This window comes from Mobula birostris, unplaced genomic scaffold, assembly GCF_030028105.1.
Source record: "Mobula birostris isolate sMobBir1 unplaced genomic scaffold, sMobBir1.hap1 scaffold_2203, whole genome shotgun sequence".
NCBI lineage: Eukaryota > Metazoa > Chordata > Chondrichthyes > Myliobatiformes > Myliobatidae > Mobula > Mobula birostris.
In genome coordinates, this window is record NW_027275251.1 from 27,501 (window position 1) to 43,259 (window position 15,759).

The 15,759-nt window shown below is 49.3% G+C and overlaps 1 protein-coding gene across 1 annotated transcript in view; it reads right to left on the reverse strand.

Annotated features, from left to right (window-relative positions):
- LOC140192701 (cell adhesion molecule 1-like) overlaps positions 1–15,523 on the reverse strand; it is a 41,426-nt gene extending 25,903 nt beyond the window's left edge. The window contains exons 1-4 of the mRNA XM_072250217.1: positions 15,421–15,523; positions 15,234–15,380; positions 12,397–12,549; positions 748–885 (exon numbers count right to left, since the gene is read on the reverse strand). Of these exons, the coding sequence (XP_072106318.1) occupies positions 748–885; positions 12,397–12,549; positions 15,234–15,380; positions 15,421–15,523 (541 nt within the window). The remainder of the gene's footprint in view (positions 1–747; positions 886–12,396; positions 12,550–15,233; positions 15,381–15,420) is intronic.
- Positions 15,524–15,759: the final 236 nt, after the last annotated feature.

The window sequence follows — 15,759 nt, forward strand, 5'->3', positions numbered from 1 at the left end:
GGGTCTGGAGAGAGGATTTGGCAAGTGATGGGGAACGGGTAACTGTGATTAAGCTTCTTGCTGCCCCTGTAATGAGGGAGGGGGTAGGTGACAGCTGGTGGGGATCTGAAGATGTCGAAATAAGGACCTCGACTGGGGTGGTGGGGCGTACGGGGTAAACTCGAACAAGCGACGCTGCGGACAGTAAAGTCGAAAGAGCGAGCTGCTGGCCTTCCCTCCTGTCCGTGGCAGGAGTGATATCTCTCCCCCTCGTTGGTGAGAGAGAGCGAGAGAAAGAGCCCTGTCTGTGACGTCGAAGTGTTGGGACAGAGAGTAGTTTTTTGATGGACTCCAGATCACGGGTCTCTTTGAGGGGGGGCTTTGCCATCGCTTGCATGGTGGGTGCTGGGGTGGGGGGGGTGGTTTGATGTTTTTGCCGTTGCTTGTGCATGGGGTGGGGGGTTGACTTGGGTTTCTGACATTCTCTCTCATTCATTCTTTGGGTTTTTTTTCCCTTTCTCGTTCCGTGGCTGTCCGCGGAGAGTAAGAATTTTAGGTTGTATGCCGCGTACGTTCTCTGACGTAAAACGGGAACCGTTTAGCCTCGCTTGATGGCGGTTGGAGCTCCTCTCTGACGCCGTGATTGGTGGAGGGAGCACAGGATAGAGGACGCAGGGAAGGATGAGGGATCGGTGGCGGTTTGAGCGATGTCAGGCACACAGCCTCGATGCTAGGCAGAAGCGGGCGAATGGAGAACGCGCCCCAGACCTTGCAGCTCCTCGTCCCCCTTCATCCACTTGATCTCGGCAGCCGGCTTGCTGCCGCTGGTGCTGCACGTGAACTCCACCTCCGCCCCTTCATTCACCACGTCCTTGTCGGCATCGATGGTCGGGGTCTCGGGCGGGACTGCCGGAGGGAAGAGGAAGACGGGCTTTAGACGAAGAGCAGGCAGATGGATAGTTACCACCGATGCTCCCTCCGAGGCGTCAACCTTTCGCTCTCAGGGGGCAAAGGAATTGCACAGAGAATTTTTTTGTCGAGGTTAGCTTTAGGACCCGGGGGTATTCCACTGTACTACTGCCACAAAAAAAATTCATGCAATGTGTGTGTGATGTTAACCTGATTCTGATACGGGTCTCTACTGTGGACGGAGAGTGGGAAGTGGGGCAGGGAGAGGGGAATCCTAGTTGTGAAAAGGGGAAGGGAGAGGGGAATCATGGTTGGGAAAAGGGGAAGGGAGAGGGGGAATCATGGTTGGGAAAAGGGGAAGGGAGAGGGGGAATCATGGTTGTGAAAAGGGGAAGGGAGAGGGGGAATCATGGTTGGGAAAGGGGAAGGGAGAGGGGAATCATGGTTGGGAAAAGGGGAAGGGAGAGGGGAATCATGGTTGGGAAAAGGGGAAGGGAGAGGGGGAATCATGGTTGGAAAAGGGGAAGGGAGAGGGGAATCATGGTTGGGAAAAGGGGAAGGGAGAGGGGAATCATGGTGGGAAAAAGGGGAAGGGAGAGGGGAATCATGGTTGGGAAAAGGGGAAGGGAGAGGGGAATCATGATTAGAAAAAGGGGAATGGAGAGGGGAAAAATGGTTGGGAAAAGGGGAATGGAGAGGGGAAAAATGGTTGGGAAAAGGGGAAGGGAGAGGGGGAATCATGGTTGGGAAAAGGGGAAGGGAGAGGGGAATCATGGTTGGGGAAAAGGGGAAGGGAGAGGGGGAATCATGGTTGGGAAAAGGGGAAGGGAGAGGGGGAATCATGGTGGGAAAAAGGGGAAGGGAGAGGGGAATCATGGTGGGAAAAAGGGGAAGGGAGAGGGGAATCATGGTTGGGAAAAGGGGAAGGGAGAGGGGAATCATGATTAGAAAAAGGGGAATGGAGAGGGGAAAAATGGTTGGGAAAAGGGGAATGGAGAGGGGAAAAATGGTTGGGAAAAGGGGAAGGGAGAGGGGAATCATGGTTGGGAAAAGGGGAAGGGAGAGGGGAATCATGGTTGGGGAAAAGGGGAAGGGAGAGGGGGAATCATGGTTGGGAAAAGGGGAAGGAAGAGGGAAATCATTGTTGAGGAAAAGGGGAAGGGAGAGGGGAATCGTGGTTGGGAAAAAGGGAAGCGAGAGGGAAGCAGCAGAGAGGCATTCTGTAATGATCAGTTAAGCAATTGCCTAAGTCTTCTGGCACATTACAGTCGTTTGAGTTGTCTCTGACATTTCCTTGACATATGTCAGCAATAATAAATCCGATTCTGGTGCGGACTCCTCTGACCTGTGATGGACGTGCTCCTGCAGGAGATTCAGGCTGCTGCCAAGCTCTATGTGCTCCGAAACACGCTGCAGTGTGCAATTGAACACCAGGCAATTAATACAATTTCATCCATCACACCTCAGATAATATAACTCTCCTCTGAAAACGAGCGCCGCGTACGAAAGCTGGTTGCGGATGTCTGCTGCGGCGGAGTCTGTAAATTCCCTGCGGTTGCTGTGGCGATGATGTTCCGTGTCATGTATCCCATCATCCTCAGTCCCTGACACCAGAAGGACTGATGTGGGGGGTGGTGGTGGTAAGTGGGGGTGGGGGGGGGGGTGCACAAGAGCACGTTGCCAAAGTTACCCGTCGTGTCAAAGCCATGCGGGTAGCTACCGTCTTCTGTTCACCAGGGGTTGGGGTGGCTGAATGTTACCCCCTCCCCTGGCACAGCCACTCCCTGGTTTGTGGGGAGGGGTTGGGGTGGGGTGGTGGCCAAGAAAATCAAAATACATCTTCTCCTTCCGGTAAAAACATCCTTCCCTCCATTCCACTCTTCTTCAAATCCCCACTTCGATTTCTTACCTCTTCTCCTCACTTGCCCATCACCTCCCCCTGGTGTCCCTCCTCCTTCCCTTTCTCCCACGGTCCACTCTCCTCTCCGATCAGATTCCTTCCTCTCCAGCCCTTTACCTTTCCCACCCGTCACCTCCCCCTGGTGTCCCTCTTCCTTCCCTTACTCCCACAGTCCACTCTCCTCTCCGATCAGATTCCTTCCTCTCCAGCCCTTTACCTTTCCCACCCATCACCTCCCCCTGGTGTCCCCCCTCCTTCCCTTTCTCCCATGGTCCACTATCCTCTCCGATCAGATTCCTTCCTCTCCAGCCCTTTACCTTTCCCAACCATCACCTCCCCCTGGTGTCCCTCCTCCTTCCCTTTCTCCCACGGTCCACTCTCCTCTCTGATCAGATTCCTTCCTCTCCAGCCCTTTACCTTTCCCACCTTTCGGCTTCCCAGCTCTTTACGTCACCCTTCACTCTCCCCTCTCCCGGTTTCACCCATCACCTGCCACCTTGAACTTCCTCCGCTCCCCCGGACTTCTCACTCTGACTCCTCATCTTTCTTTTCCCCCAATCCTGATGGAGGGGCTTATCCCGAAACACCAAGTGTTTACTCTTTTCTATAGATACTGCCCTGCCTATTGAGTTCCTCCAGCATTTTGTGTGTGTGTGTGTGTCTGTGTGTGTGTGTGTGTGTGTGTGTGTGTGTGTGTGTGTGTGTGTGTGTGTGTCTGTGTGTGTGTGTGTGTGTGTGTGTGTGTGTGTGTGTGTGTGTGTGTGTGTTGCTCTGGGACTTCCAGCATCTGCAGATTTCCCTTTGCGTGTGGGCCCTTGTGGAAGATGCCGGGATTGAACTCCCGACCCTGACGCTCTGCGCTGTAAGAGCGCCGGGCTAACCTCTGTGCTACCGTTGGCGTATCTTGGTGCACGCTGCTGCAGTAATCTGCTCTACTGATATAATGAACCCCTACACTGACAAGAACATCACAGCGTACTTCGCAAGTGATTGACAGAGCAATCAAAAGAAAACAGCGTTGTCAAATTTACAATGCATCTCCGGTGTATAAGGAGGAGAAATAATGCCAAATGTGACAATGTTACAAAGCAGAAGTTTAAATGGGGGTTTACTGGCATAGATATCTTATGAAATGTCAAACATTATAACTTGAGTGGCTTACTCATTCGACAGATTTCTCAATCCTCCAGTCGCACGTTCGTCCTGCAGAAACCCGAAACTTATTTCCAGAGATACGCCAGGTATCTCCCAACTGCAGATGAGAAACGAGGCTGAGGATGAATGGCTGTATTCATTCAAAAAAAAGGGAAAAGATTTGCGCACAGCACAAGATTGTTGCGCGTACTGGCCGTTACAAGTTCGAGGGAACTTTGATCAGCGGTGGGTGGGAAAAGCAGTTCCGACTTCCTGGGCGTCAACACCTGTGGAGATCTAACCTGGCCCCAACAAACAGCCGCACTTCATTGAGAGCTCGAGGATGTTTGGTATCAAAGACCCTTTACGGCTGTAAACTTCGCCAGCCCCATCACAGGCACTAGCCATTGAGAACGTCTTCGGAAGACGGCTCAAAAGAAGATGACATTCCTCATTCAGGACCCCCATCAGCCCAGGGCGTGCTCTCATGGCTACCATCAAGGAGGTACACACACTTAACACTTAAGGAATAGCTTCTTCCCCTCTACCATTGAATTCCAGAGCGTTCCACAAGCTTATGAAATCTCACTCGCTAATTTTGCTCTCTTTTTGGCCGCGTTGCAGATTTCACCCACAGAAATGCCGCTCACCAGATATAAATATATATATTTTTTTTGTGTGCGCGCGTTCGGCGCCACTCTCTGCAAACTTGCGGGTGAAAGATACTCAGACCACCCCATCTGGCACCAGCGATCATTGCACAGACAAAGTCGCTCAGATCACATTTCCTCCCCCATTCTAAGGTTTGGTCCGAACCTCTTGGCTGCGCCCACGTGATTCGGTGCGCGGGGCTGCTGCCACGTGATTGGCTGATTAGAGATGTGCGTCAGCGAGCCGGTGTTCCGCCTGCGCCCGATGAGGTGGCCGCTGAGTGGCTCCCAGTGATCACGAACCCCATTCTGGTTTGGAGCCGACGCCTCACCGCTCCAGAGAGACCCGGGCTCGACCCTGACTTCTGCGTGGAGTTCTCACATTCTCCTTGTAACCCCGTGACCCTGCTTCTCCTCTCACATCCGAAGGCGTGCAGGGTGCTAACCAGCAGGAGGGGGTGCGTGGCTGGAGAACTGAGGGAGGCTGAGTTGGATACGGGTGCCCCTCATTGGTCGGGATGGACCATAGACGTCTACGCTGCGTACAGACGCCAGGGCAGTACGATACAGGGAGCAAGCTGTCGCCCGTGCAGCAGGGCACCCTCTCTCCATGTAGCTGATGAATCTAAAACAGGGCCTCCCAACATTTTTTATGCCCTGAACCCCGACATTAATCAAGGGGTTCATGAACCCCACCTTGGGAAACTCTGATCTAAAGGAACGGCAGAGACCCGATACAGTTTGGCACCAGGAGTTGCCAGTCGGCGTTGAACTCAACGTCGGACTGCCTCAGGGACCCCAGCTCCGGACTTTTCCCTCGGGGTTCACTCCCGAAGCCTTCCCCCCGTGAGCGGGGACACTGTGGGTACATTCTGTACATACAAGAATCGACTCTTTCATAACATTTGGAAAAGACAAAGACAAAATAAACACCTGGGGAATTGGGACAATAGCTGTCAGTGACTACGCACCTATATATTTATCTGTTGATTTTGACCTACAACCAAAGAATACCGTTTGGAAACTAAACTCAAGTCTACTCAATGATCCCTACTTTTAGGAACAACTTAAAAAAGAAATTGGTCTTTACCTAGAATTCAATGATGATGGACAGATTTCACCTCCCATACTCTGAAGGCTGTCTTAAGAGGGAAAATTATAGCGATATCTTCATATGAGAAAAAAATAAGGAATAAAACATTAGAGTAATTACAAAATAGACTGAAGGAACTGAAAAAGAAAACAAATCGAATTTGGCACAGGATACGTTAGAGGAAATTTTAAAAATTAGGAATGAAATTAATAGTTTGGTTACGCAAGAAATCAGGAAAAATTTAATGTTTCTGAAACAGAGACACTGTGAAAGTGGATCTAAGTCTACAACTGAAGAAAAAGATAGTAAAAAATACAATTCATAGAATTAGGGATCCAAGAACAAAAATGATAAAAAATAAGCTAAGTGAAATTCAAGAAGCTTTTGAAATGTTTTATAAAACTCTATATTCCAAAGTTCCAGGGGGAAGCATAACCCAAATTGACACTTTCCTGAATTCTCTAGAGTTACCCACTTTAAGCGAAGGAACAAAATAGAACGATGATTGCTGACATAACTGAAGCTGAACTAAAAACTACAATTGGTAGGCTTAAATTAAGCAAGTCACCAGGATCAGATGGGTATACGGCAGAGTGGTATCAAGAGTTTAGAAGTGAGTTAATTCCTGTCTTACTACCCACACTGAACTGGGCTCTAAAAAAGGCACAAATGCCACCCAGCTGGAAGGAAGCGATAATCTCAGCTATACTGAAAGAAGGCAAGGATAAAATGGAATGTGGGTCATTTAGACCAATATCCGTTCTTAATGTGGATTGTAGATTATTTACCTCCATCATGGCCAAACGATTAGAAGAGTTTCTACCCATACTGATACATAAGGATCAGACAGCTTTTATACAACAATGCCAAACACAAGGCAATATACGAAGGACACTTCACATTATGGATCATACACAAAAAAATAAAATCGAAGCAATAACGATAAGCGTGGACGCTGAAAAGGCATTTGATTCGGTTAATTGGAATTTTCTTTACAGAGTTTTACACAGATTTGGTTTCCATGACACAATTATTAAAACTATACAGGCACTATACGACAACCCTACTGCTAGGATTAAAATCAATGGATATTTATCTAATAGTTTTACCCTAGAAAGGGACACGAAATGGGGTTGTGCATGGTCACCGCTACTTTTCGCATTATATCTGGAACCATTAGCTCAACACATCAGACAAAATGAAGATATCAGGGTAATTACTATTAAAGGGACAGAGCATAAATTGGCTTGTTACGCAGATAACATTTTGATCTATCTAGGGCAACCAGCATACTCTTTACCTAAATTGATGCAATCCTTTGAACAATATGGTCAATTATCAGGATACAACATAGATAAAACCCAATTACTTTCATATAACTATAGCCCACCAAAAGAAATCGAAAGTCGATAACCCTGGGCATGGCAAACAGAGTCTTTCAAATATTTGGGCATCATTATGCCAAAGGATTTGGCAAAATTATCAGAATGCAATTATCAGCCTATATATAAAAAAAAAATTAAGGAAGATATAACAAGGTGGAACCTAATTCCTTTTTTCAGTCTCAGTTCAAGGATTGAATCTGTTGAAATGAATATATTGCCCAGACTATTAAATCTCTTTCAGACCCTATCAATAGAGATTAATCAGAATCAATTCAATGAATGGAACAAAATGTTATCAAGATATATATGGCAAGGTAAAAGGCCTAGAGTTTGTCTCAAAACTTTGCAATTAGCCAAGGAAAAGTGGGGATGGGGCCTACCTTCTCTTAGAGATTATTATTTTGCAGCACAGTTGAGAGCCGTGATATGCTGGTGCAATCCAACATATGACGCTCAATGGAAAAACACTGAGGAGAGGATACTTCCCATCCCCATACAGGCAATTTTGGTTGATAACAACCTACAAAGTTACATAAATACTATTGATAACCCATGGGTGAAATAGACTCTTAAAATATGGAAAACTATTATAAAAGAATATAAACTAGAGGGAGACATTGCAATTCTTAAATGGTGTGCATATGACTTGGATTTTACGCCGAATAAACTGGATGCTAGATTTAAGGACTGGACAGCTAAAGGAATAACAGTTCTTTGCAATATAATGAAAGAAAGAACACTGTTCAGTTTTGAAATGCTCAAAGAGAAACACTTATTAGAAAAACAAGACTTCTATCGGTATCTACAGATGCGACGGTATGTTAATAGGATGGTTAAAAACGTAACCAAGGCAAGTAGATGTCTGATAGCGCTATTTAGAAAAGCATATAATTCAGATAATGGTAGTAGAATCATTTCAAGTGTGTATAAGGGTTTATCAAATTTTAAAACACATTCGACTTCATACAAATGGGAGAAGGAAGGAGGGATAATTATATCTGAGGAAGACTGGACAGTAATATGGAGGTATCAATGGAAGTGTACCAGTTCACAGAAATGGAGAGAGTTCGGGTGGAAAAACTTGACAAGATATTTTATTACGCCCTCTCAGAAATCCCATTATGATAGTAACCTCCTTATTTGCTGGAGAAACTGTGGAAATCAAAATGCAAACCATTATCATATTTTCTGGGAATGCCCCGTTACCAAAGACTATCGGAGTGGGATACACAATGCCCTACAAGACATCTTTAAATGTGAAATACCCTTAGGGAGTAAGACCATATATTTTGGGTATGTACCTCAAGAACAGTTGAAAAGAGATAAATACTTAATGAATGTACTGCTGGTGGCTGGTAAAATGACCCTTACCAGGAACTGGTTATCACAGGAGCCCAACTTTAGATGTATGGATGGAAATTATAATGGACATTTACAAAATGGAGAAGATAACAGCATCTGTTAATCTTAAGTTGGAACAATTTGATTCATACTGGAAAAAATGGATTAACTACATAACACCTCATAGGCCTGATTTTATTCTCACAAGTCAATGAATATGTTGTAAAAAAAATCACTCCCTACTCTGTACATAGTTTTCTTCTTTTGATTGTTCTCTCTTTCCTCTCTTTTCTATAAGTGTATACCTCAGATAAATATTACGTGGAGATTTGTGGCAAATATGATTATATGATATATATGTACAGTATCTGAAATACATCTTATGGAAATGTTTCTTTGGTGATGAACTTCAGTAAAAAATAAATTGCAAAACAAAGAACCTTAAGTTAGTGGTGACATGTACGTACACTGATTAATAAGTTGCACTTTAAACTCTGACCTGCAAACTGAAAGAAGAAATTGTGGATTTGCGTGCTTTTAACAAGGACCCTGCACCCTCCGCCCCTGTACGTCCGGGAGAAGTTGTGGTGAGGCAAGGGTCAACGTAAGGCCCAGATGACGATAGGTTGCGGACAGAGTGCAGACTGTCCAGGCAAGGGTTAACAGAATGCCCAGGCTCTCTGCAGCCCACACAAGTAGGTCTCTGAAGGGCAGAGTTTCCATTGGAATAGCAGATCACCAGGGTCATTTCGCTCACTGGAGATGACGCTAAGGTTGCGAAATACACACACCAATTAAAGGACAATTGGTGCACGAACTTCAATGTGTCAGGCGTCAGCCTGAAGTTTCAATTGACTTTTACCTCCCGCCTGCATTGTAAATGGCAATTGTTTCCGCAAGTAAAGGACTTGAGCACGCACAGTTGACCGGATGGTCAATAACCGTAACTGCTAGTCAGTTCTGTGTGCACACGGCATTTTCCTCCTGCTCAAAGAGCTCGGGTCGGCGTGGCTGACGGGCGGTCGCGCTGTTCTCCCTGCGGACAAGGAGGGCAAAGCACGCTCGAGGAACGAGGGTGGGTTTTCTGGGTCCTGCTCGTCGGTGCCCAGCGCAGGGTCAAGTGTGCGCAAAGGATATTGGGAATGGCCAGGGTGGCGCGCCGCGGGAGGGGTGGGGGACGGTGGTACGGGTGCAGGGACACCCCGCCCTGAGACACCAGGCAAGGTCATTTGGGTCAGTGGATGCCAAACAATCGGTTTATTGATCATTACAGAATGTCTCTCTGGTGCTTCCCCTCTCCCTTCCCCTTTTCCCAACCATGATTTCTCTCTCCCTCCCCCTTTTCCCAACCATGATTCCTCTCTCCCTTCCCCTTTTCCCAACCATGATCCCCCTCTCCCTTCCCCCTTTCCCAACCATGATTCCCCTCTCCCTTCCCCTTTCCCCAACCATGATTCCCCTCTCCCTTCCCCTTTTTACCAACCATGAATCCTCTCTCCCTTCCCCTTTTCCCAACCATGAATCCTCTCTCCCTTCCCCTTTTCCCAACCATGACTCCCCTTTCCCCAACCATGATTCGCCTCTCCCTTCCCCTTTTCCCAACCATGATGCCCCTCTCCCTTCCCCTTTTCCCAACCATGACTCCCCTCTCCCTTCCCCTTTTCCCAACCATGATTCCCCCTCTCCCTTCCCCTTTTCCCCAACGATGAATCCTCTCTCCCTTCCCCTTTTCCCAACCATGATTCCCCCACTCCCTTCCCCTTTTCCCAACCAGGATTCCCCTCTCCCTTCCCCTTTTCCTCAACCATGATTCCCCTCTCCCTTCCCCTTTTCCCAACCATGACTCTCCTCTCCCTTCCCCCTTCCCCAACCATGATTTCCCTCTCCCTTCCCTTTTCCGCAACCATGATTCCCCTCTCCCTTCCCCTATTCCCAACCATGATTCCCCTCTCCCTTTCCCTTTTCCCAACCACGATTCCCCTCTCCCTTCCCTTTTCCCCAACCACGATTCCCCTCTCCCTTTCCCTATTCCCAACCATGATTCCCCTCTCCCTTCCCCTTTTCCCAACCATGATTCCCCTCTCCCTTCCCCTTTTCCCAACCATGATTCCCCCTCTCACTTCCCCTTTTCCCAACCATGGTTCTCCTCTCTCTTCCCCTTTTCCCAACCATGATTCCCCCTCTCACTTACCCTTTTCCCAACCATGATTCCCCTCTCCCTTCCCCTTTTCCCAACCATGATTCCCCCTCTCCCTTCCCCTTTTCCCAAACATGATTCCCCTCTCCCTTCCCCTTTTCCCAACCATGAATCCTCTCTCCCTTCCCCTTTTCCCAACCATGACTCCCCTTTCCCCAACCATGATTCGCCTCTCCCTTCCCCTTTTCCCAACCATGATGCCCCTCTCCCTTCCCCTTTTCCCAACCATGACTCCCCTCTCCTTTCCCCTTTTCCCAACCATGATTCCTCCCCTCCCTTCCCCTTTCCCCAACCATGGTTCCCCTCTCTCTTCCCCTTTTCCCAACCATGATTCTCCCTCTCCCTTCCCCTTTTCCCAACCATGATTCCCCTCTCCCTTCTGCTTTTCCCAACCATGATTCCCCTCTCTCTTCCCCTTTTTCCAACCATGATTCCCCCTCTCCCTTCCCTTTTCCCAACCATGAATCTCCTCTCTCTTCCGCTTTTCCCAACCATGATTCCCCTCTCCCTTCCCCTTTTCCCAACCATGATTCCCCTCTCCCTTCCCATTTTCCCAACCATGATTCCCCCTCTCCCTTCCCCTTTTCCCAACCATGATTCCCCTCTCCCTTCCCCTTTTCCCAACCATGATTCCCCTCTCCCTTCCCCTTTTCCCAACCATGATTCCCCCTCTCACTTCCCCTTTTCCCGACCAAGATTCCCCTCTCCCTTCCGCTTTTCCCAACCATGATTCCCCTCTCTCTTCCCCTTTTTCCAACCATGATTCCCCTCTCCCTTCCCCTTTTCCCAACCATGATTCCCCTCTCCCTTCCCCTTTTCCCCAACCATGACTCCCCTCTCCCTTCCCATTTTCCCATCCATGATTCCCCCTCTCCCTTCCCCTTTTCCCAACCATGATTCCCCTCTCCCTTCCCCTTTTCCCAACCATGATTCCCCTCTCCCTTCCCCTTTTCCCAACCATGATTCCCCCTCTCCCTTCCCCTTTTCCCAACCTTGATTCCACTCTCCCTTCCCCTTTTCCCAAACATGATTCCCCTCTCCTTTCCTCTTTTCCCAACCATGATTCCCCCTCTCCGTTCCCATTTGCTCAACCATGATTCCCCTCTCCCTTCCCCTTTTGCCCAACCATGATTCCCCCTCTCACTTCCCCTTTTCCCAACCATGATTCCCCCTCTCCCTTCCCCTTTTCCCAACCATGGTTCCCATCTCTCTTCCCCTTTTCCGAACCATGATTCCCCTTTCCCTTCCCCTTTTCCCAACCACGATTCCCCCTCTCCCTTCCCCTTTTCCCAACCATAATTCCCCTCTCCCTTCTGCTTTTCCCCAACCATGATTCCCCTCTCCCTTCCCCTTTTCCCTACCATGATTCCCCCTCTCCCTGCCCCCCTTCCCAATCACAGTCCACAACGGAGACCCATATCAGAATCAGGTTTATCATCACTCACAAATATCATGAAATTTGTGTTTTTTTTTGTGGCAGCAGTACAGTGCAATACATAAAATTACTACAGTACTGTGGAAAGGTTGCAGGCACCCCAGTTATATATATATTTGCAAGGTTCTGTAACTGGATGTGCTGTGTGTGACTGTTTGTACTGGTTTATTTTTTAACCTTGTCCCCTGGAGGAATATTGTTTGGTTTGCCTGTGTAGGTGTGGACGGTTGACTGGCAATTAATCTTGAACTTGGACCTGGACGTCAATCCTTGCGTCAAACAGAAGAGGATTAGAATACGGGAGGGGAGAGCGGAGGACCGGGACCCCCGAACGCTCGGCCGCTCGCAACCCCGCAGAGGGGAGGCCACTCACCCAGAACCGTGATGGTCGCGTAGGCTTCCTGCGGAGGGTCGGTGTAGAGCTGGCAGACGTACTTCCCCTCGTCGACCAGGGACACGTTGGAGAGCGAGACCCGCAGCTCGCTGCTGGAGAAGTTCACCAGCTGGAACCTGTTGTCCTTCAGAGCTGCAAGGGGGAAGGGCGGCATGGGTTCATCACCAGCAAGGGGAGCGGGGCCATTCGGCCCATCGAGTCTGCTCCCCCGACTTACTATCCCCCCAACCTCATTCCCCTGATGAACTCGTCGACTTACATTTTAAACATAGACAAAGACCCTCTGGTTGAAGAAATTCCTCCTCATCTCCACTCTAAATGGACGTCTCACTATTCTGAGGCTGTGCCCTCTGGTCCTAGACTCCCCCACTATAGGAAACATCGTCTCCACACCCACTCTATCTGTGTCCTCTGGTCCTAGACTCCCCCACTACAGGAAACATCCTCTCCACACCCACTCTATCTGTGTCCTCTGGTCCTAGACTCCCCCACTATAGGAAACATCCTCTCCACACCCACTCTATCTGTGTCCTCTGGTCCTAGACTCCCCCACTATAGGAAACATCCTCTCCACACCCACTCTATCAGTGCCCTCTGGTCCTAGACTCCCCCACTACAAAAAACATCCTCTCCACACCCACTCTATCTATACCCTCTGGTCCTAGACTCCCCCACTATAGGAAACATCCTCTCCACACCCACTCTATCTATACCCTCTGGTCCTAGACTCCCCCACTATAGGAAACATCCTCTCCACACCCACTCTATCTTTGCCCTCTGGTCCTAGACTCCCCCACTACAAAAAACATCCTCTCCACACCCACTCTATCAGTGCCCTCTGGTCCTAGGCTCCCCCACTGTAGGAAACATCCTCTCCACACCCACTCTATCTGTGTCCTCTGGTCCTAGACTCCCCCACTATAGGAAACATCCTCTCCACATCCACTCTATCTGTGCCCTCTGGTCCTAGACTCCCCCACTATGGGAAACATCCTCTCCACATCCACTCTATCTGTGCCCTCTGGTCCTAGACTCCCCACTACAGGAAACATCCTCTCCACATCCACTCTATCTGTGCCCTCTGGTCCTAGACTCCCCCACTACAGGAAACATTCTCTCCACACCAACTGTATCTGTGCCCTCTGGTCCTAGACTCCCCCACTACAGGAAACATCCTCTCCACATCCACTCTATCTGTGCTCTCTGGTAAGAGACTCCTCCACTATAGGAAACATCCTCTCCACATCCACTCTATCCGTGCCCTCTGGTCCTAGACTCCCCCACTACAGGAAACATCCTCTCCACATCCACTCTATCTGTGTCCTCTGGTCCTAGACTCCCCCACTATAGGAAACATCCTCTCCACATCCACTCTATCTGTGTCCCCTGGTCCTAGACTCCCCCACTATAGGAAACATCCTCTCCACACCCACTCTATCTGTGTCCTCTGGTCCTAGACTCCCCCACCATAGGAAACATCCTCTCCACACCCACTCTATCTGTGCCCTCTGGTCCTAGACACCCCCAGTACAGGAATCATCCCCTCCACACCCACTCTATCTGTGCCCTCTGGTCCTAGACTCCCCCACTATAGGAAACATCCTCTCCACACCCACTCTATCTGTGTCCTCTGGTCCTAGACTCCACCACTACAGGAAACATCCACTCCACATCCACTCTATCTGTGCCCTCTGGTCCTTGACTCCCCCACTATAGGAAACATCCTCTCCACACCCACTCTATCTGTGCCCTCTGGTCCTTGACTCCCCCACTATAGGAAACATCCTCTCCACACCCACTCTATCTGTGTCCTCTGGTCCTAGACTCCCCCACTACAGGAAACATCCACTCCACATCCACTCTATCTGTGTCCTCTGGTCCTAGACTCTCCACTATAGGAAATATCCTCTCCACATCCACCCTATCTGTGTCCTCTGGTCCTAGACTCCACCACTACAGGAAACATCCACTCCACACCCACTCTATCTGTGCCCTCTGGTCCTAGACTCCCCCACTACAGGAAACATCCACTCCACATCCATTCTATCTGTGTCCTCTGGTCCTAGACTCCCCCACTATAGGAAATATCCTCTCCACATCCACTCTATCTGTGCCCTCTGGTCCTAGACTCTCCACTATAGGAAATATCCTCTCCACATCCACTCTATCTGTGCCCTCTGGTCCTAGACTCCCCCGCTATAGGAAACATCCTCTCCACACCCACTCTATCTGTGTCCTCTGGTCCTAGACTCCTCCACTGCAGGAAACATTCTCCCCAAATCCACTCTATCTAGGCCTTTCAATATTAGGTAGGTTTCAATGAGATCCCCCCATCTCATTCTCCTAGTACGGACCCAGAGCCGTCAAATGTTCCCGCCTCATTAAATCTTTCATTCCCAGGATAATTCTGGTGAACCTCCTCTAGATCCTCCCCAATGCCAGGACATCTTTACCTAAGTAAGGAGCCCAAAACTGCTCACAATACTCCAAGTGTGGCCTGACACAAGCCTTATAAGGCCTCAGCATCTCATCCTTGACTATATGCCCGATCTTAACTGTAAAAAAGTTTTATCAGCAATAACTGATTTTAAAAAATATATACATGACTCTGTTGGACACCTAAAGATGGAGGTACAGGAGCCTCAGGACCCACACCACCAGGTTCAGGGACAGTTATTGGGTAGTCTCGATTCTGTTAGGTTTCTTGTGTTTACGTGAATGCCCACAAGAAAATGCATCTCGGGTTTGTACAGGGTGACAAACACGGTGTGCGCTTCGACAATAAACCTCCGCTCAATTTGGACTGGGAGACGTACGTCGGACTTCCCTGAAGTAAATGGTCTGTCGACTCGGATTCAGCAGCTGGATGACCGAGTCGTCGTTGTTCTTGACACGGCAGCTGATCGTGGCCACCCCGCCCTCCACTACCTCCACGTCGTCCGTCTCCAGGTTCTGCGCGTCAACTGCACCGGAGAGAAGAGACCCGTTAGAATCTGGGCGAACCGCGACGGCCGCCGACAGGCAGAGCGCCCGCGTGACGCGCGCGGGGCGTCACCCCGAACACCGCCCTCCTCCCCGGTCGCAGAGCAGGGCTGACCTCCGACATCGCGAGTCCCCACGGCCCCACGGCGACCCCTGCCTCTGACAGCCATCTGTGATGCAGCAGTGGGGTCAGCTGAAGGAAACACCAGCTGAATGGTATCAGGGACACAGACACAGACACACCCACACCCACACACATACACACAGAAACACACAAACACAGTCACACATACACACATAAACACACACCAAACACAAACACATGCACAGAAACACACACCCAAACACACACACACTCAG